General features: G+C 40.2%; 1 protein-coding gene across 1 annotated transcript in view; it reads right to left on the bottom strand.

The window, feature by feature from the left end:
* Positions 1-21,426, bottom strand: part of SLC36A4 (solute carrier family 36 member 4) — a 248,388-nt gene that overhangs the window by 146,824 nt on the left and 80,138 nt on the right. Inside the window, exon 9 of the mRNA XM_048842769.2 lies at positions 14,979-15,148. Within this exon, the coding sequence (XP_048698726.1) occupies positions 14,979-15,148 (170 nt within the window). The remainder of the gene's footprint in view (positions 1-14,978; positions 15,149-21,426) is intronic.

A 21,426-nucleotide genomic window follows, 5' to 3' on the forward strand; every position in this document is an offset into this window, starting at 1 on the left:
GGAGACTGCAGATTTTGTATTCCTTACACCACCAGCTCCTAACCGAATTTCGCACCCCTTGATAATCTGTACCTTATTCCCTGATAACCAGAAACCTCTATGCTTGAACTCTGTACCGTTGTCTTTTTATTTCAACATTATCTTAATAAAATTAATATATCTGAGGTCTCAAGCTGGAGACAAGTGCAGCTGCCTTTCAAGACTTTCTGTAATCTGTCTGCAACAAAATCTAGGGTGAGACATTATTATTTGTAACCAATTTCTTTAGTGAAACAAGCTTAGCTTGGTGTTTTGTTTTTTTGCTTAGTAATTTGCTTTGTTCTGTTAATGATATCGCTTTAACCACTTAAAATGCACCTTTTGTAGTTAATAAACTAATTTCTTGTTTATAATATAACCCCATTTCTACAATTCATAATTGGGGGGGAGGGGAAGAGGCTGTGCATACCTTCTTCCACATTGAGGGAGGAGGCAGATTTCATAATATACCTTTGGGTCTGCACTCCAAGGGACACCTGAGTGCTGGGGCAAGTCCCTTAAGCTGCGTCTTCCCAGAGCTGATCTCAGTGTCTGTGTCGTTCTGCAGTTGGATGTGGCCCTGCTTGTGTGCGTGCTGGAGTAGGCTTAATAGCCTGGCTCAGCAACACAGGTAAAAAGGGTGCCCAGGCTGGCATAACAGGCGGGCTCAGCGTTATCCCACTACATCAGGTGGGGTGGCATCCCAAGGGAGGCAACCTGTCACACAAATCTTTTTGCAGAGTGTTCATGGACAGTTTAAAATATTACCAGGAGTTACTCTTCCGATATTAAATACTCTATCGCCAAAAGAGTGACATTTAAAAGGAGAAATGCTTCAATATTTATATATAGCATCTTTCATCCAACAGGATCCCCATCCCCAGGATATACAAGCATATGTCTATAGATCTAGGTGATTAGAGTTACAAAAAATATTATAGACACACAAAACACATTTTACCCGCCACTGAAATACCTTGCTTACTTATTTACAAAGAAACTATGAATTCTCCAAATTGTACAATTTGCTACCATATGCAAACTTGTTTTCCTATTACTGTCACCCTTCTCTCCCTCCTTTCACTCCCCCAGACACACCGTTACTGTGTTCTCCTTTCATATGTTTCACCTCAGCCCTTTTTATACAGTAAGCTCTTTGAAACAGAGTCTATTTTAATTTAATGCACCCAGCACTGATCCTGAAAGAGGCCTCTGGGCATTAGTGCAATACGACTAATAAACAGCAACAAAGCCTCTAGGCTGGAAAGTGGAAGCTGTGTAATGTATACTGTTGCTCTGTGCTTTGTTTAGTACAGCAAGTAGAAAATACCGATGAAACAACACTGTGACTTAAGATGAAAAGAATATCCCTGAAACTGTTATTCTTATCAAAACTGTCTGCAGTGTTGTTGTAGCCGTGTTGGTCCCAGGATATGAGAGAGACAAGGTGGATGAAGTAATATCTTTTATTGGACCAGCTTCCATTGATGAGAGGAGAGACAAGCTTCTGAGTTCCACAGATCTGAGAAGAAGAGCGTGAAAGCATGTCCATTTCACCAACAGAAGTTGGCTCAGTAAAGGATTCTACCTCACCCACCTCGTCATTCCTATCCATAGCCTCTGACAGTTAATGCCAGGATGAGCATATAACGGTTTTAGGAATAGTACATAAAAGGCTAGATTGTTATTCTTAATCTGATAGTATATTTCATTCTCATGTGGTCAGACCTTAGAGTTCATGAGGATGGAGTTTAATCAAGATGAGATTTTGAAAACCAACTTTTGAACATCAGCAAATAGAGATTTTAACAGAGGAGGGACATCTAGTACATTGTGTGTTCTGATTCACCTCAGTGGACTCAAATAAAACATTGTGAATTGAATACACTGATATTTGATTATTTCTTTACTAGCAATGATCACTCTGCAGTGATATATACAGACAAATTGTGTGTTGTTCTTGGAGGAAGGAAACATTTGTTCTAAGATTAAAATACTAAAAAAATTACAGTTAGACATGGTTTCATCCTGGGCAACATAAGTTATATCTTTATCATCTCCTGAAGACAAAAGTAAAAAAAATATTTTACTTGCCAGAACTTTAACCAACTATTCTAAACCTCCCTTCTTGATGTATCTGATGCAAAATGTGCCAGACTTTCCTTTAACTCTAACTTGTACAGCTAGGTCTACTACATTAATATTTATATTGCGGTAGCACTTAGAAGCACCAGCCCCATTGCACTAGGCTTTGAGGGGTTGGATCACAGAACACCCCTGGGGTTTGCTAATTGATGTGCCAAGACTACTTCTGCTCCTTCTTTCCTATCCTGTCTGCTTAGGACCTCAGTGCCCTGCCTGGTTTGAGCCAGACACACTAGCCTGCTGCAAACCCAGACCCAGGTCTGAACCACGTCCCCTAACAGCTGAAGGCTTAATTGAAAGCAATTTAGGAAGTGTTCCTATCCTTGACACTCAGATGCCCAACTCCCAATGGAGTCCAAATCCTAAATAAATCCGTTTTACTCTGTATAAAGCTTATACAAGGTAAACTCATAAATTGTTCACCCTCTATAACACTGATAGAGAGATATGCACAGCTGTTTGCCCTCCCCAAGTATTAATACATACTCTGGGTTAATTAATAAATTAAAAGTGATTTTATTAAATACAGAAAGTAGGATTTAAGTAGTTCCAAGTAGTAACAGACAGAACAAAGTGAATTACCAAGCAAAATAAAATAAAACACGCAAGTCTATGTCTAGTACAGTAATAAAATTGAATACAGATAAAAACCTCACCAGTTCCAGTAAGCTTTCTTTTACAGACTAGCCTCCTTCTAGTCTGGGTCCAGCAATCACTCACACCCCCTGTAGTTACTGTCCTTTGTTCCAGTTTCTTTCAGGTATCTTTGGGGGTGGAAGGCTCTCTCTTTAGCCAGCTGAAGACAAAATGGAGGGATCTCCCAGGGGTTTAAATAGACTTTCTCTTGTGGGTGGAGACTCCCTCCTCTCTCCTATGCAAAGTCCAACTACAAAATGGAGTTTTGGAGTCACCTGGACAAGCCACATGTCCATGCATGACTGAGTTCCTTACCAGCCAAGCTACATTCCTGGGAAAGCCCAGATGTGGATTGGCGTCTCCAAGTTCATTGTTGGCTTAAGGGCTTCTTGATTGGGCACTTACTGAGAATAGTCTTTTCTCAGGAAGCTGACAGACTGCTTCACTAAAACCTACTCTGAATCAAACAAGTATGCAATCAATATTCATAACTTCAATTACAAAAATGATATATACATACAAATAGGATTAATATTAGATCATAATGTTTACAGAGATATGTTACATGGTATATGTAGCATAAAACACATTCTAGTTATGTCATATATACATTCATAAGTATATTTCCATAAAGCCTTATGGGGGGGCACTGTCACATAGGTAATGAACAAATACGTGACTCAGAGAGAGCCCCTGCCTCAGGCAGCTTGCCATAAGAAGTTAAGAATATAACAATGATCATACTGAGTCAGAACAATGTCTCCATCTAGCCCTGTATCCTGTCTTATAACAGCAGCTAGTGCCAGGTGCTTCAGAGAAAATGAACAGAACAGGATAATACCAAGTGATCCATCCCCTGCAGTCCAGGCCCAGCTTCTAGCAGCTGGAGGTTTAGGGAAACTTGGAGCATGAGGTTGTGTCCCTTAACATCTTGGCTAATAGCCACCGATGAACGTATCTTCTATGAATTTAAGTACGCTACTTCTTAATCTGTGATGCATGGACCATGGTCAGTCTGCAAACCACTCACAGAAGATTTGTAGACAACTGGATGATACATTGCACTAACTCTTATTTCCTGAAGTAAATCACATTCACAGAAACTGAAAGTACTAAAATTTACTTAGTACTTAATATTTTTTTCATGCTAACAATTGCTCCATTTGCCATACGGGAGTTGTATGTGTTCACAGTTTAGAGGAGATGTAATCCACAAGACACTCCTTCTATTAAATTGTGTTTCAAACAACACTTGGCCTAATAATAATCTCACAACCAGCAGATGACTCATCCATCATTCACCCCCCACCCCAAGGTGAGTGCACCACCTGCCCCTAGCCTGCCCCTGCCCCTAGCCCTGAGCCCCCTCCCACACACTCAAACTGCTCCTGCTGAGCCAGCACTGGCCGCTGCGAAAGTCATGGCATCGGTGACTTCCATGACAGACTCACAGACTGTCATGGGTGGTGTACCTCAGAATGTTTTGAGCAATTCCATTCCAGATGAACAATGAGTTTCCATCTTATTGACAGCGATGGGTCCGAGGAAATATGGGCTGTTGTGTGACCTATTGGCTCCAACTATGTCCATAAATGTGATGTGTGCCACAATTACTGCACCAATGGAAGAACATTTCTCCTCTACCCAATTGATGATAGCAGAATGATACTGGTTCCATCAGCGACACCACGGAAGTGAAGAGTCGATTGCACAGTTTGTTGTTGCTCTAAGGAAGTTGTCAGATCATTGTCAGTTCAGACAAACATTAAGTGATGCCCTGCATGACCAATTTGCCTCTGGATTAATCAATAACCAGATCTGAAACAAGTTACCTGCTAAAAAAGAAAAGGAGTACTTGTGGCACCTTAGAGACTAACAAATTTATTTGAGCATAAGCTTTCGTGAGCTACAGCTCACTTCATCGGATGCATTCAGTGGAAAATACAGTGGGGAGATTTATATACACAGAGAACATGAAACAATGGGTGTTACCATACACACTGTAATGAGAGTGATCACTTAAGGTGAGCTATTACCAGCAGGAGAGCGGGGGTGGGTGGAGGAAACCTTTTGTAGTGATAATCAAGGTGGGCCATTTCCAGCAGTTGAAAAGAATGTCTGAGGAACAGTGGGGGGGGGGGGGGGGGGGGCGAATAAACATGGGGAAATAGTTTTACTTTGTGTAATGACCCATCCACTCCCAGTCTTTATTCAAGCCTAAGTTAATTGTATCCAGTTTGCAAATTAATTCCAATTCAGCAGTCTCTCATTGGAGTCTGTTTTTGAAGATTTTTTGTTGAAGAATTGCCACGTTTAGGTCTGGAATCGAGTGACCAAAGAGATTGAAGTTTTCTCCGACTGGTTTTTGAACATTATAATTCTTGACGTCTGATTTGTGTCCATTTATTCTTTTATGTAGAGGCTGTCCAGTTTGGCCAATGTACGTGGCAGAGGGGCATTGCTGGCACATGATGGCATATATCACATTCGTAGATGTGCAGGTGAACGAGCCTCTGATAGTGTGGCTGATGTGACTATGCCCTATGATGGTGTTCCCTGAATAGATATGTGGACACAGTTGGCAACAGGCTTTGTTGCAAGGATAGGCTCCTGGGTTAGTGGTTCTGTTGTGTGGCGTGTGGTCCTTTTCTTTTTGCGGATACAGACTAACACGACTGCTACTCTGAAACCTGTCAAAAGTTACTTACTGTATCATCGCTTACATTCAAGAAGACTGTTGAGGTAGCTATTGCCATGGAAACCACAAAGATGGATTCTCTAGAATGTAGCGTGAACTGAAAAGTTCATCTCCTGAATCAGAGAGGCAGAGGATAATGGGAACGTAAAGAATGTCTGCATGGCCATTGTGCTCAAACTACACATGCTGAGAATGACTGCTGGGCACACCAGGTCATTTGCCAGAAGTGCCAGAAGAAAGGATACATTGCTGTGAACTGTTGCACCGCTCAGCAACCAGGAACACAAAGTAACCATCCATCCAAGAAGACACCTATGAAAACTGAACCTAAAAAAGGATGGAAGTCAGGAATTCATACTGTGGAAAAAGAAACCACTCTCATGACACTGACCAAGATCTAGCACTGCATGTGTTAACAGACGCTGGAATCAGAGATGGCATGTGGGTCACACCCTGGATTGAGGGAGCTCCTACAAGAATGGAGCTTGATACTGGGGCTGCTACTCACAGATTTCTGCATCTACTTATCACAAGACTTTGTCAGAAGTTCCTTTGAAAGAAACCTCCATGGTTTTGAAGACTTTTACCAGGGAAAAGTTAGTCCCAAAAGGGATACTCCAGGTGAAAGGTCAAGCAGATGGACAAGCAGTCATTTTATCCTTGTATGTGATTGAAGGAACATATCAACCATTATTTGGCAGAACTTGGTTCAAGATGCTCAAGGTGAAATGGACTGAGATCAAGGCGATCACAAAAGCACCTTGAAACCCTCAAGAAATACTGGACAAACACTCCAAAGTTTCTGAAAAAGAACTTGGACAGATGAGCAATATGTCAGTAAAACTCATTGTTAAATCTGTTAAACACGGCTACCCCTCTGATACTTGTTAAATCTGACAAGTAGGTCAAAGTATTGCAAGCCCAGAGTTGTGCCTTATGGTCTGAACCAATTGGTAGTAGCTGATTTGGACCATTTAGCGAATACTGGAGTCTTGTCACCAGTTTCACTCAATGAGCAGGCTATCCCTATTGCACCAGTGATCAAGAAGGAGGTCTCTATCCCAATTTATGGAGATTTCAAAGTGACACTGAATCCTGCTTTATGTGCAGACCAGTATCCACTACATTGTATTGGAGATTTGTTTGATACTCTTAATGGAGGATAGTGTTTCAGTAAACTGAATTTGCTAAATTCATACCTACAAATGGAGATTGATCTGGCATCTAGCAAATATCTCACAATCAACATGGAAAAAGGTTTAATTTTGCTATAATAGGCTGCCTTTCAGTATCACATTGGCACCTGCCCAGTTCTAAACAGCCATGGATGGGAACCTGAAACGACTGAATGGAGTTCAATGCTATTTGGATCACATCCTAGTTACAGGAAAGGCTCATGAGGCTCAGCTTTGAAGTTAGGATGTTGTCTTGCAACATTTGGAAAATCATGAACTAAGTACATTGAGGCAATGTGAATTTTTTCAGACCTTCAGTTGAATATCTTGGACATTAAATGAATGCTATGGGCTTTAAGAAATTGCAGAGAAATAAGGTGATTCTTCCAGAATCACTGTGAGAAAACATATCACAGTTACATTCATTCTTGGGACTGCTTAACTACTATGGTAAATTTCTGCCTAATCTGACAACAATATTGACACATTTACATGAACAGTTACAAGCACACAAAAATGAAAATCAGTGTACATTTACATGAACAGTTACAAGCACAAAAAAATTAGAATCTGTGTACATTTAAGGAAGCAAAGAAATGGTTGACATCTGAGGTAGTTTTTATGCATTTGGATACCTTGCTACCATTAGGTGGTCACCAAATGAAATTAATAGACAGCAAGTTTAAAACAAACAAAAGGACACAACGCACAGTCAACCTGTGGAAATCCTTGCCAGAGGATGTTGTGAAGACCAAGACTATAACAGGGTTCAAAAAAGAACTAGATAAGTTCATAGGGGATAGGTCCATCAATGGCTATTAGCCAGGATGGGCGGGGATGGTGTCCCTAGCCTCTGTTTGCCAGAAGCTGGGAATGGGTGACAGGGAGTGGATCACTTGATGAGTACCTGTTCTGTTCACTCCCTCTGGGGCACCTGGCATTGATCACTATGGGAAGACAGGATACTGGGCTAGACGGACCTTTGGTCTGACCCAGTATGGCCGTTCTTTGTTCTTATATTCATTGCAACTGCACACCATGTGGAGTGGGTGCAGTTCTTTCCCATATTTTCCCTGATGGCATGGAGAAACCTATGGACTTTGCTTCATGAACCCCATTGCCCCTAAGAAGAACTACATGCAAATATAGCAAGAAGCTCTCAGCATTAACTTCAGAAATACCTATCAGTATGATAAATATTTTACTTTGCTTACAGATCAACACCTGTTATCAATTTTTGGCCTGCAACATGGAATTCTGTCATTAGTGACTGTTTGTATGCAACAATGGGGATTGCTACTCTCAGGTCATTCCTATCTATTCAACTCTGTGAAGGGGCTCAGCATGGCAATGCTTCTGGGCTGTCGCACCCGCCATACCTAAGCTCCCATCAACCCAAAGAAACTTTGTACAGAAAGAGTTTTATCTCAATTTGATGGATAGATTACCCATCACTAACACAAACATTAACAAAGAAACCACTAAGGAAGATGAAGGGAATGGTACTACAGGGTACAGTGTTGAATAATAAGAATCCTCAATTTACAAAATTCATATCATGTCAATATGAATTATCTGTGAATCTAGGTTGCATGTTACGGGGAATGTGAGTGATCATTCTGAAATCAGGCTTGACAAAGCCCTGGCTGGGATGATTTAGTTGGGATTGGTCCTGCTCTGGGCAGGGGGTTGGACTAGATGGCCTCCAGAGGTCCCTTCCAACTCTGTTATTCTATGATTCTATGATCAATTCAATCTCATGTTTTTGAAGCCCTTTGTGAGGGTCATTTTGGCATTGTACGGATGAAGGTCAGAACCCAGAGTAATAGCCAGGCATCAACAAAGAAGTTGAAAGGAAGGTGAAGTGCTGTACTACATGTCAGCAAATTCAGCATGATCCTCTACACCTTTGGTCATGATCCCAGACTCGTTGAACACGTATTCCTGTGGATTTTGCCAGACCACTAGATTATATATTTTTGGTGATTGTTGATACCCATTCGAAAAGGCCAGAAGTTTTCAGAATGACTGCTACTACAGCTACCAAGAGCATTGGTCACCTTCGTACCTTGTTTAGCCAATTTAGTCTATCATTACAATTGATGAGTGATAATGGACCTCAGTTCTGTTCAGAAGAATTTCAGAGGTTCCTAGCTTCAAATGTAATTCAGCACATATGTTCTGTTCCATATCGTCCTGCTACAAAGAGACTAGCAGAACATTTTGTATCATAGAATCATAGAATATCAGGGTTGGAAGGGACCTCAGGAGGTCATCCAGTCCAACCCCCTGATCAAAGCAGGACCAATCCCCAATTAAATCATCCAAGCCAGGGCTTTGTGAAGCCTGACCTTAAGAACTTCTAAGGAAGGAGATTCCACCACCTCCCTAGGTAACGCATTCCAGTGCTTCACCACCTTCCTAGTGAAAAAGATTTTCCTAATATCCAACCTAAATCTCCCCCACTGCAACTTGAGGCCATTACTCCTTGTTCTGTCATCAGCTACCACTGAGAACAGTCTAGAGTCATCCTCTTTGGAACCCCCTTTCAGGTAGTTGAAAGCAGCTATCAAATCCCCCCTCATTCTTCTCTTCCGTAGACTAAACATCCCCAGTTCCCTCAGCCTCTCCTCATAACTCATGTGTTCCAGTCCCCTCATCATTTTTGTTGCCCTCCGCTGGACTCTTTCCAATTTTTCCACATCCTTCTTGTAGTGTGGGGCCCAAAACTGGACACAGTACTCCAGATGAGGCCTCACCAGTGTCGAATAGAGGGGAACGATCACGTCCCTCGATCTGCTGACAATGCCCCTACTTATACAGCCCAAAATGCCATTGGCCTTCTTGGCAACAATGGCACACTGCTGACTCATATCCAGCTTCTCGTCCACTGTAACCCCTAGGTCCTTTTCTGCAGAACTGCTGCCAAACCATTCGGTCCCTAGTCTGTAGCGGTGCATTGAATTTTTCCGTCCTAAGTGCAGGACTCTGCACTTGTCCTTGTTGAACCTCATCAGATTTCTTTTGGCCCAATCCTCAAATTTGTCTAGGTCCCTCTGTATCCTATCCCTACCCTCCAGCGTATCTACCTCTCCTCCCAGTTTAGTGTCATCTGCAAACTTGCTGAGGGTGCAATCCACCCCATCCTCCAGATCATTTATGAAGATATTGAACAAAACTGGCCCGAGTATTGACCCTTGGGACACTCCACTTTTACCAGCTGCCAACTAGACATGGAGCCATTGATCACTACCCGTTGAGCCCGACAATCTAGCCAGCTTTCTATCCACCCTATAGTCCATTCATCCAGCCCATACTTCTTTAACTTGCTGGCAAGAATACTATGGGAGACAGTGTCAAAAGCTTTGCTAAAGTCAAGGAACAACATGTCCACTGCTTTCCCTTCATCCACAGAGCCAGTTATCTCGTCATAGAAGGCAATTAGATTAGTCAGGCATGACTTGCCCTTGGTGAATCCATGCTGACTGTTCCTGATCACTTTCCTCTCCTCTAAGTGCTTCAGAATTGTAGCGACATTTAAGCATGCCTTAAAAGCTAACAAGACTATTTTAAGTCCATTTCTTGTCTACAGGAACATACCACATGCTACTACCCAGGAGTCACCTGCAACTTTTTTTTGAGGCGATCTGTGGGTGGTACACAGAAATTTGGGGGGCTTTGATTCTCAGCAGTTTACACAGCTCCTCCATCAACCTGGATGAGAAGTTAGATCCTCTGTCCATTAGTATTTCCTTTGGTATCCTAACCCTCATGAAGACTTTCATGAGCTCGTTTGCTATGATAGGTGTGTTAGGCATGCATAGCAGAATGGCTTCAGGGTACTGTGTGGCATAGTCTACTATCATCAGTATATACCGGAATCCTGACGCTCTCTTCTCCGAAGGTCCAACTAAATCCATCCCTACGCGTTTGAATGTGACCAGAAATGCTTCAGGATCACCTCCAACACCCATTTTTGTGAGCTAGGTGAGCAATCCTGTGGGAACAGCTTCTCCTATGGGTCTAGGCACCATGACATTGGATGCCCCCTAGGGCTGTAACAGCATCACCATCTGCTGCATCAGGCATTCTTGTTGTGGCTGGTGCTGGGTCACCAGCCCCTGAATTAGCTATTGTTGCTGTTGGGCCTCTTGCTGTTGCTCCTGGGCCACAGTCTGTTGTAGTATCTGCCCTTGCCGCTGCTGTTGCTAGGCTGCCTGCTGTTGCCGGTTCAGCAGCATCCATTTTAACAGCTTTTCTGTATCCATGGCCTCTTTAGGGTATTCAGGGTCCAATGATCCTTTTAGCAGAACTTTTATGTGCTCCATCTACCCTGACTGAGCTAAGCTGCTCCCTTTTGAGCTCAACCTCCAGTGTGAGCATGCCCAGCAGCAGTGGCTGGACAGGGCTTTCTGGGCCCAGACTTTCTCCTTTACCCACCAGTGTGGGGTTTGTACGTCCCATCACATTTTGGCAGAGAAACAGATTTTCTAAAATCCTACACTTACAGAAGCTTGGGAACAATTCTGGTTTAACTCAGAGTTCCTTTATTGTTTTATTAACAATGTTAAGGGTTTAGTGTCTCCTTTGGGGAACAGTTAATAACACACAAAGACACATATAGGGGATGTTGGAGGAATTTGAGCATCCTCAAATTCCTGAACAGAAGGATTTTCACACCTTCCTTTTCTTCTTTGGGTCTCTAATTTATGTGACTGGTCTTAGCTTGAAACACATTGATATTTACCCATAACTTCATTAATGATAGATGTAATCTGTGCTTTCGCATGTGGGAGTTAGTTGATCTTGATTGGCATCTTTTATGGGAATAAATTACTCTTCTACCTTGCCCCAGGGAACACTCTTATCCAATTAGGGGTTTGAGCATGTTGACTATAGCTCATCATAGTCCAATGGCCTGGCACTTTGGTCTTGGAATCACAATGAAGAGTCCAGTATAGTGTGCACATGTAATAATCTGATTCATTGCTAACCACAAAGAGATGTCTCCTGAAAACAGGAAGCAAGAAGGTGTCATGTGATAAGGAGCTGATATGCAAGCTTCCACTTAGACCACAGACATAAGTGTCTTGGTTGTTTAAATATAATTAATGGCTAGTCAGTGTTGAACATTTGCTCATTTCCACACATTCTCATGACAGTGCATGAATTAAAACACTTGGAAAGTAGTTTAAAAGGTGGGGTCAGAGTCTAGGACATTTGAGTGACTTTATCCTAATAACCTTTTGCTTACATACCCAAAAGCTCTTTCAAACATTTCTTAGCAATACTAACTTGAGCTAACGTTAACTAGAATATTTGGCCAACTAAAGGTACTCAGGCCTACATCCAAATATGGACTATGTTACCTACACTATCTAGTTTCAGAGTAACAGCCGTGTTAGTCTGTATTCGCAAAAAGAAAAGGAGTACTTGTGGCACCTTAGAGACTAACCAATTTATTTGAGCATAAGCTTTCGTGAGCTACAGCTCACGTCATCAGATGCATATTGTGGAAACTGCATCCGATGAAGTGAGCTGTAGCTCACGAAAGCTTATGCTCAAATAAATTGGTTAGTCTCTAAGGTGCCACAAGTACTCCTTTTCTTTCTACACTATCTAGGATCTTTAAATACCCATATAAACTCCATCACAGAGCATCTCCCAAGTATCTGAAGATAAGAATAAAGCCAAACAGTATCTTTCTCTTTCTTCTTTGCCATGCTGAAGGAGACGTAGTTTGCTTACAAATGTATTTAAGGTGAGAGCAAGTAAAGAGTGTGGCGAGTAAGCACAGGGCCTAAATAAGCCAAATTAAAAAGATGAGCTTGGATTAAATAAATAGTTTTATTGGATATCCATCCCCAGATGTGGCAGTATCTTATGGTTCATTGGAAAGCAAAGCGCTCCAAAGTAAAGGTGTCAGGGGTTTCTTTTCCAGCTTTGAAAGCAATGTCATTATATCCTAGAGCATAAGGAACAAATTCTTTTCATTCTAGCCAACATACTTCGTTATTGTTGTTCATGCTCAGATGTCTCTTCCTTTTACAAATTCTGCTAAACTATTAGCCTCAACAATTTCTTGTGATTTCCAGGGAATTCCAAGAGTTTACAATAGAATAAGTAGCAAGGTATAGTAATTCCTTTTGGCTGTTATCTACACCTTTTCTGTCTCATCGAGTGTATGCCCATTCATGTATTATGATTCAAAACTATTAGGAGCACCCATTTGATTTTGATTAAATGATGCATAAGTTCCCTTTCAATTAACAACCTTTTTTAGCTGAAAATTTCTTTATCACAATCATCTCCTCAAATTCCAACACTAGATTATCTTTTCCATCTCTCAATATGCGTGGAACATTCTGTGACCATAATAATTTACTCAAAGGTAGATGAACAATCTTTCTATGTATCTATCCAATTATCTTATATTCCATCCCCTTATATATAAAGGACACTATGTTTTGTTTACAATGGATATCCAAGCAGACGGTTTTTATGAGATCCACTGGGAATGCCACATTACATGGGTTTATATAACAAAAGGGTGCTTAAATTTATCTGCCATTCAGTTGGGCTTCAGGAGTTGACATGACTTTGAAATGAATGAGACCGCCAACAAACTTCTCTTGGTGTTATTGTTCCAGTCAATAAACAGTCATATCCCTCAGCAAAACTGACTGCTTTCATAAAGTCTACAAAAAATGCACCAAACTAACAGACAATACTATTTTTTTATTGTTTAACATTTCATTACTTAAGATCTTTTATTCCAACTTTTTTTGTGTGTCCATTTGAGCAGGGAGTGTGACATTTCTAGAATATTACAGTGATAAGGACACCAATGGAACTTTCTCCCATGCTGCTCCTCACATTTGGAAGGAGCTCCTCATTAACATCCAAAAACTAACTAATTACCATCCTTCAAAACCCTTTGCCCTTTACCTACAAAAAAAACTTGACAGAAGTTAAGCTACTGGCATGCTGATCTCATTACCTATCATGCTGGCCAATAATGTCTCATTGTTTCCTTGTATTCCCCCATCTCTCTGTATCCATCTGTTACCTCTTGTCTTACACTAAGATTGTAAGCTCTTTGGGGCAGGAACCGTCTTTTGGTTCTGTGTTTATACAGCACCTAGCACAATGGACTCCTAGGCAGTACGGTAACACAAATAAAAACAATTTAGAAATTACTAAATCATATCTTTGCAACAGAATGGCCAAAAACTCAGTACAGCTTATGTACTACAGATATGCTAGAGATACCAAAAATTTAGAAGGAGATCCTATATTCTCAGAATTTGCAGAATTTCTACACACAGAATTCTGGCATCTCTTACTAGAAGACTGTTCAAATGTACACATAAACCATACTAAAATTCAGCTTGGAAAAGTGCAAGCTAACACATCTGAGGAAAATTAATCTAGGTCACAGATACTCAATGATAAGGAAAAAACTGGAAACCGGTAATGCTGTCAGAGACTTAAAAATGTAAACAGGAACACAGAGCATATCAGAGTGGGGCCATATAATATAATTATAGTGCTTAAACTATTCTCATGATGTAAGAGAATTCATGTGAAACTTTAGTATTTTAATTTGAGGTGTAACTTGACATGGCCATGTAATTTCTGGATAAACTGTTCATCCTTAAATGGAACCCTAGGTGTCTTTAAAAAGTGAGGATCCATATGTGAAAATAAAAAAGGCAACTGAATTTTTAAATACCTAAATAGGTAGTCCACATATCCAGGGCTTATATATTAAGTGCTGACAAGGATACATTAGAACAAATAGTAATGGTTCTTTTAAATCAGGTACATAATGCATCTCTGCATCCCAAGAGGAAAGTGGAACAGGTACCTCTTCAAAAAACTTCATTTGCATGCGCTGAAGATGTAAGAGTACACGTAATTTAATTTTCAAGGACTGGTAACTCTGCATATGCAGACGCCTAGTGACTCACATTAACATGGGTTGCTAGAGAAGCTAGAGCAGGCTCGCAATTTTGCAGATCATCTGGTTTTGAAAGTGTAGCTCTGTAAAGTATCTCAACTTCTGCATAAACAAACATCTTAAAAATTATGCTATTCAGTCACAACTCAGACTTGTCAATCCTCCTATTCCCTTTCCCCTACTGTATTCATCTTTCAGTGTCACCCATTTTAGATCCTGATATAAAATACCACAAAGTTCTTGTATACGGAATGTAACCCTCCCTCCTCCTCCCACCACAGACAACATTTAGTCTTTGAAACTCCTTTAGAGTAAGAATTTTAAATCATATATGTCCACCTACCATACTTCTTGTGGCAGGTTTAAAGTTATGCTGCCTTTGATTTCATCCCCAAAGCGCAGGTATCCTAGAGTGGCTAGAGTGATATACAAGGACATAACAATTCCCATGCCAATGTTCAGTGCCTGTGTGAAACGTTGGGTTTCTTTCATTCTATTTTCCAGAGGGAGCACCTGAAGAAAAAGAAACAGTACATAACAAGAACTCTGAGTCAATGATTTTCAAATGCTCCTGCACTTTATCTCTTCTCTCTAAGAATTTTTTCCTTTAAAACTATTTCTTAAGCTGTCTGGTTTTTATAATAAGTAGTACTACCGAAGGATCCAAAGCAGTTCATATTTTTGTTATGTTGTACACACACAATAGAAGAATCACTTCAACCACGGAAAAGGAGCCATCTCTAGAAGAAAGCAACAGCTGTTTAAAGGCACAAAGCAACACCACTCTATAGTTTCGGTCAGGTATGTCCAGATGAAAACTTAGAGTGAATTGAAATAGTCAGAATGGAAGCTATTCATACTAGAATCAGGACACTACAGGTAACACACCTAATCTTATGATGACCTATTGGTTCATCCCTAAATAATTCATCATTGCTGAAACCAAATTACATAGTAAATCACTTTTCTAGGGAAGTAGGCAATAAATTCTCACAGAAAGACGAATGATGCTCTCATTTTAAAAGGAAAGTCCAATTGGTCTGCACACACAGTATTTTAATTCATATTTAACCCATGTACCAAAGATAGTGAAGACATTCCTAGACAAGCATATTTTTGCTACATCTTGCAGAAAAGCTGTAAGAATTTATCAGAGTAAAGCTGCAAAACTTAGCAGTACTGAAGCATCTTTGAAGAATGGAATATCAGGAGATTCCTCAAGCTCTTAATGTTTTGCAGCACTTACTGAATAAAATCACTGACATCATCTGTGAGCTGATACTGGCAAAAGTTAGAGAAGTAGACACCTCACTCATCTTCCAAACAAAGATCTGACAAAAATTACAGAAGGATAAGAAAAGCCACCCCTTGTGGGTCAGATACTTACTTGGTGTAAACTGACAAAACTAAATGCTATTGTGATTTACACTAGCTAACAATCCAGTCCATACAATGTGTTTGATTTGGAACCAGGATGTGAAAGGCTAGTTTAATTCAGAGCTATATTGCAAATCTGGCTCAGATCACAAACAATGAGTAAAATAGGGACAAAAAATGAGTAAAAGAGGGTGTGCTCCATCCCTGTCCTTTGAGGCCCCAGAAATGTCTCAGACTCTGTCCAGTCATGGAAAACTTCATGTGATTTATTTACATTCACAACACCAACACCAATACAAGCTCATGCAGCAAATTATTTACAGTCCTTCTCTACTTTTAGCCCTTTCCCATAGGCCAGAGGGGAACAGAGATCTCTCCCTTCCATCAGACCTCTGAACACATTCAGCTCAGCCAGCCCAGACCCTCTCTCACCAATTTCCTTCCAGTGTTCTTCTTATATCCCTCAGCTGATGGGCTAATTGGTTCATCAGCCATCCCAGACCGATCAGCTAATTAGCTACACATCCCTAGTCTGCTTTCTCCTAGGGAACTGATTGGTGCCAAGTGATCAGAGTGCTGGGTCACTTTTTAGCTTCTAGCCTTCTCTCACAGGACTAAATTGAGAGCAAATTTATTCACAGCACAAAACCACTTAAAAACAATATAATTCAGTTACTACTTAGAGACTCCAGAGTTGATATAGCAAAAAAAAATTTTTTTTAAATGCTGCAGGTAAGGATTAAAGGGCAGCTACAAAATTGCATCCTGCTCCTTTCACTGCCACTGATATCCAATGATCCCTTAGCCTACTACTCAATGATCACGTTCTTTAAAATGAGATACAGAGGGGGGCTAGGATTAATATTTTTATTATTTTCAATTTATAACAAAAGTAATGAAGAAAACAGAATATAAAACATTTCATTCACCAATTAAAATACAATATACAGAATCATTATTGTTAAAAGAAAGAGACGGAGGACGTGCTAACTACAAAAGAAACTGAGGACAGCAACAGGGCCACACCAAGAATTGAACCAAAAAAAGAAAAGACCAAGCAGACCAAAGAACATAAAATCTCACTTGGACAGCACTGTCTTACCAATGTACATTATTCAGTGAGATATACTTTATATAAATATATTATTCCTTCATCTATTGTTATATCAAATGAAGATCATGTTTAAAGGTCTTTCGAGTGCTGCCATTTCCAACAAGTCACTCTACCCGCCCTTGGTATGTGACATATAAACTCTCATCTACTTGGCTGCCAAGGTAACCTGAAGAATCCACAACTCCTGCTCATTTATTCAGGTTTCTTTTTTTTGAACTGAAGTAGCTTACAAGAATCATTTATGGCTTCAAGAGAATATCTGGATGCACACATCCCTCCAAAAAAATTCAGACCCTAAAATAATGTGGATTAAGGCTCTAGGGGACTGCCTTCACATCACAAATAGTCCTCTGTGTCTTTGATGCCAAATTTAAAATTATCAGAAGGGGGTCTAAGTGGATGCAAAAGATACTGACTTCTTTACATCACACTGTATTATTCCATTTAGGAGAACCTTTTACTTCCTTACCCTACATTTGGTCCATAGATGGTTATTTCCTGGCTTTCACCAAATACTAGCACTGCCAATACAGTACATCTATTTATATTTCTAACACACTTGCCATTCTGGGGGTAGCCAATACATTTAGGGGCAAAATGGTACTCTAAAAAGTTACCTTATTTAGAGGCATTTCAAAATTTCAGATTTTGGAAAGTTAAAGAATCTGTATGCAAGGAGGATGCTTTTCTTAAACTAATCCTTCCACACTACAGGTATTCCTCCAAAAAGAAGCATGGAATTGCTTCATAATGAAGTCCTAATGGTGGAGAAGGTAAAGTTTGCATTGGGCAGCCTTTAGAAACATAAGTCCATCAATAAGTGATCAGATTAAATGGGAGGAGAAATACAAAAAAGAATCTTAACTGCCAGCACAGGTAATTTTCTTGCCACAGAGATCAAAATTGCTCACTCCTCCAAAAGGATTCAATTTCTGTTTCAGTATAGAACCTCTGAAGTGGTCTCCTAACGTTTTGCACTGAAAATTGCTGGGTAGAACATGCAATACTGCAGATTCTTTTGCTTTGCCGTCTGCTTAGTGGCTTGGAACAGAGATTGCTGTGGCACATTATCTTTACTGAGAATTTGGAAGAGCATAACCTTGTGTGACTTTTCTCCCCAAGTTAGTTTGTCCAGCTCCCTGGCTTTCCTACAAAACTATTCTTTAATGCTAAAACTTAATTACAATGGATGTAGGAATTATATTTTGTGCTGGGTTAGGCACAAAAGTGCTCATTTGATAACTAAACGTTTATTCTCTGGTGAGTGTGAATGGGATGAACTTTCTGCACAAGTTTGGCCATGCTCAGTCTCTTCAGGGAATCCCAGTATGTGCAAATTGCTGCAATGGGCTGCCTCTTCCAGGCCCACCACTTCGACTCACAAGGACTTACTGCCTTTTGTTTGCCTGACTTCCAGATACCAGTAGTCTTCAAATATGTCTTCCATCATTGATGTTTGATTTTTAATGCTTCCAACGTGGGACATTAGTCCTCTGAAAGTTTTTTGCACAAGGAAGGTAGTGACTTTAGTTTCTGCACTGTCCTAAGATGGATGTTTCAGCGGGGAAAAACATCTGGTCTTTTCCCAGAGCTTTGCTGCTGAGTTACCTTTCCTCCTCCATTTTGTCTGACAGGAGAGGGCTACCAGAGAGGTTAGGTGTACTGCTTAGCCTTCTGAGAGAGACTGAAATTTTGCTGGGTTAGTCACTGGTAAACTGTGGGAGGCTTTTAGGAAAAAAGCCATCATGTAATTTCAGAATACAGGAGGCACAGGGGGAACTCAGCTCAAAGTTCTTCCACTGACATCACTGAAAGATTCCTTAAGATGTTTTTTAAGAGGATAAAGCTGAGTTGCTATGAACTCCAGGTTCCATTCCTCACAAGGAGCTGGGGTGAAGTTCCCTACTTCTTTGCCAAAGTCAGATGCAGCTGTAAGCAAGAATGGCAAGCTACTATAAAAGAATAATAAATACAGTGTACGGTGATGATAAAAAACAGACACCTCTCTAACTGAACCAAACTGCAAAAGGTTTAACAGATCTTAATGTGGATAAATATCATTGTGCCCAGGAAAGTGATGTGACTTGTCAAAGGTCACAGAGGAGCTTGAAGCAACCAAGGGAGCTGGAAGAAATCATGATGAGAAATACAACCTAGATCTCATATTTGAATTGAAAAAGTTGAATATGTATTCTCCTTGCTACAAACCACAGCACAATGGAACTTCTTATTGGTAAATTGCAACTGCTCTATTAATCCATTCAATTACTTAGTCTACAATCTTCTTAAAAAAAACAGAATTACTTTCTAAAGTTAAAAATGTGTTTGATCTAAACTTTTTTTTAATTTCTTTGGAAAAACACAAGATCACGGCAATCAGTTGAATGCAGATAAATACACTCAGTTCCAGTGCAGAAGCATTCATATATTTTTATTTTTATTTTCTGATTGAATTACAGCATCCACTGTGCCATTTTATTTTCCATTATGCCATCATGTTACTCTATGTGTTTAAACATTAATGAGCATACTCTGCAATACCCATGTTTCACCATGAAAACAAAGAATGAAGTAAGAAAATAACTCTGGCAGATTACAGGGCTATTAATGGAGACAAAGTGTGAGTCTTGCTATTTAGCTACCAAGTACACTTGTTACTCAGTGGCTCATTGACCTTTAATCATGCCACATTTATGAACAGATGAAAGAACTTACTACATGTACAAGATATGTTCAAACATCACCAACCTCACTTTAAACACTACAACTTGTGTTTAAGCTTTGAATTTAAAGGAATACAAGCTACACAAACTGAAGAAGAAATAGAAGGTAGTGGTACAGTCAAAGAAAGATACAGATCCATATACTTGGGCCTTGATTCAATATGGCACTGAACTATGTGCATCACTGATTTTAGTGAGAATACTGCTGAATCAGGACTTTAATTACCAATATACCACATCCAACTTTCAACCATGCTCATTTATGGTTCCTACCGGACTCCGTCCAGTTTGAGCTGCCTCCATAACTGCAGCTATTGTATAACCGGTAAGGATGTGTAATATAAAAAAAAAAATCTTATTTATGTGCCTGCTTGTTAGAGAGCTTATTCCTTCACACTCCCACTTCCCTGGTCCTTCTCGCATGAACAGAGAGCAACAATACCCGAAGTCCGAAGGTGCAAACAATTCGATGTTTATTGGGGTGAACTTCCAGCAAGCTTAAATACCAGTTCCTTTTTCCTTATTTTCGAATCCCAACTTACTTCCTGTTTGCCCCTAATTTATATAGTAATATTCTTAGTTATACCTTAACCAATCATTCTACTGAAATTTAACTAACCAATCCTAACATATTGTAACATGATTAGCTAACCAATTATATCCCACCACCTTAATTAGATTACACCCAGCAAAATTAATTATACAGCAGACAGAAACAATCACAGAACCAGACAGAGATTATACAGACAAACAATAGCAAGGTGGGAACTATAATGACAAAACAATACAGAAGTGAGGATTTCACATCCCAGCTATTGATAAGTGAGTTCTTGCCAGACAGGATGCTATCAAACTAAGTTTCCTTTTACATTTTCTAGGCACTTCCCTTTCTCTGGAGGTGACAGGAATACAATCCTGTCCTGATAGTGCCTGACAGCCCAATAGCACCTTATTTCAATGTGACTAGTTTGGAATGTGAGGATGTGACTGTTCGCTTCCTAGCTTATGGCTGCCTCTGCTGCTTAGCCAAAGGCCTTAGCCTAAGAACAGGGCCTCAAACTGTCACAGTAAGAGAAGGCCCTTACACCTGCAGACAGTGATTTTGATTCTTTCTTTTATATCTCTAGAACTAGCCAAGTGATAAGAATACCCCTAAATTCTTAAAGTACAGGCCTTTGCAGACAGGCTTGAATTCCTACCAGACTCGTCCAGTTTGAGCTGCCTCCATAACTGCAGCTACTGTATAACCGGTAAGGATGTGTAATATAAAAAAAAAATCTTATTTATGTGCCTGCTCTTGTGTTGTTGCTGCTGGCCATCATAGGTCGCATTTCATCTTTATTTCTCTTCTAAGCTTTTCTGGATCCAAACACTGTACTGAGCATTGGTTCCCAGTCACAGTTACTTCCATCAGAGTGAGATGCTTTCCTTGACAGATGGCACCAAATAGAGTACATGGACCATGACCTCATCTCATCTAGGACCAGGTTCAGGAAGGCACTGAACATTCTCCAGTCACACTGACTTCAGTGAGAATAAAGGGCACTAAACAAGATGCAGGACTGGTCTGTATATAA

Source organism: Caretta caretta, chromosome 1, assembly GCF_965140235.1.
Source record: "Caretta caretta isolate rCarCar2 chromosome 1, rCarCar1.hap1, whole genome shotgun sequence".
Classification (NCBI taxonomy): Eukaryota; Metazoa; Chordata; order Testudines; family Cheloniidae; genus Caretta; species Caretta caretta.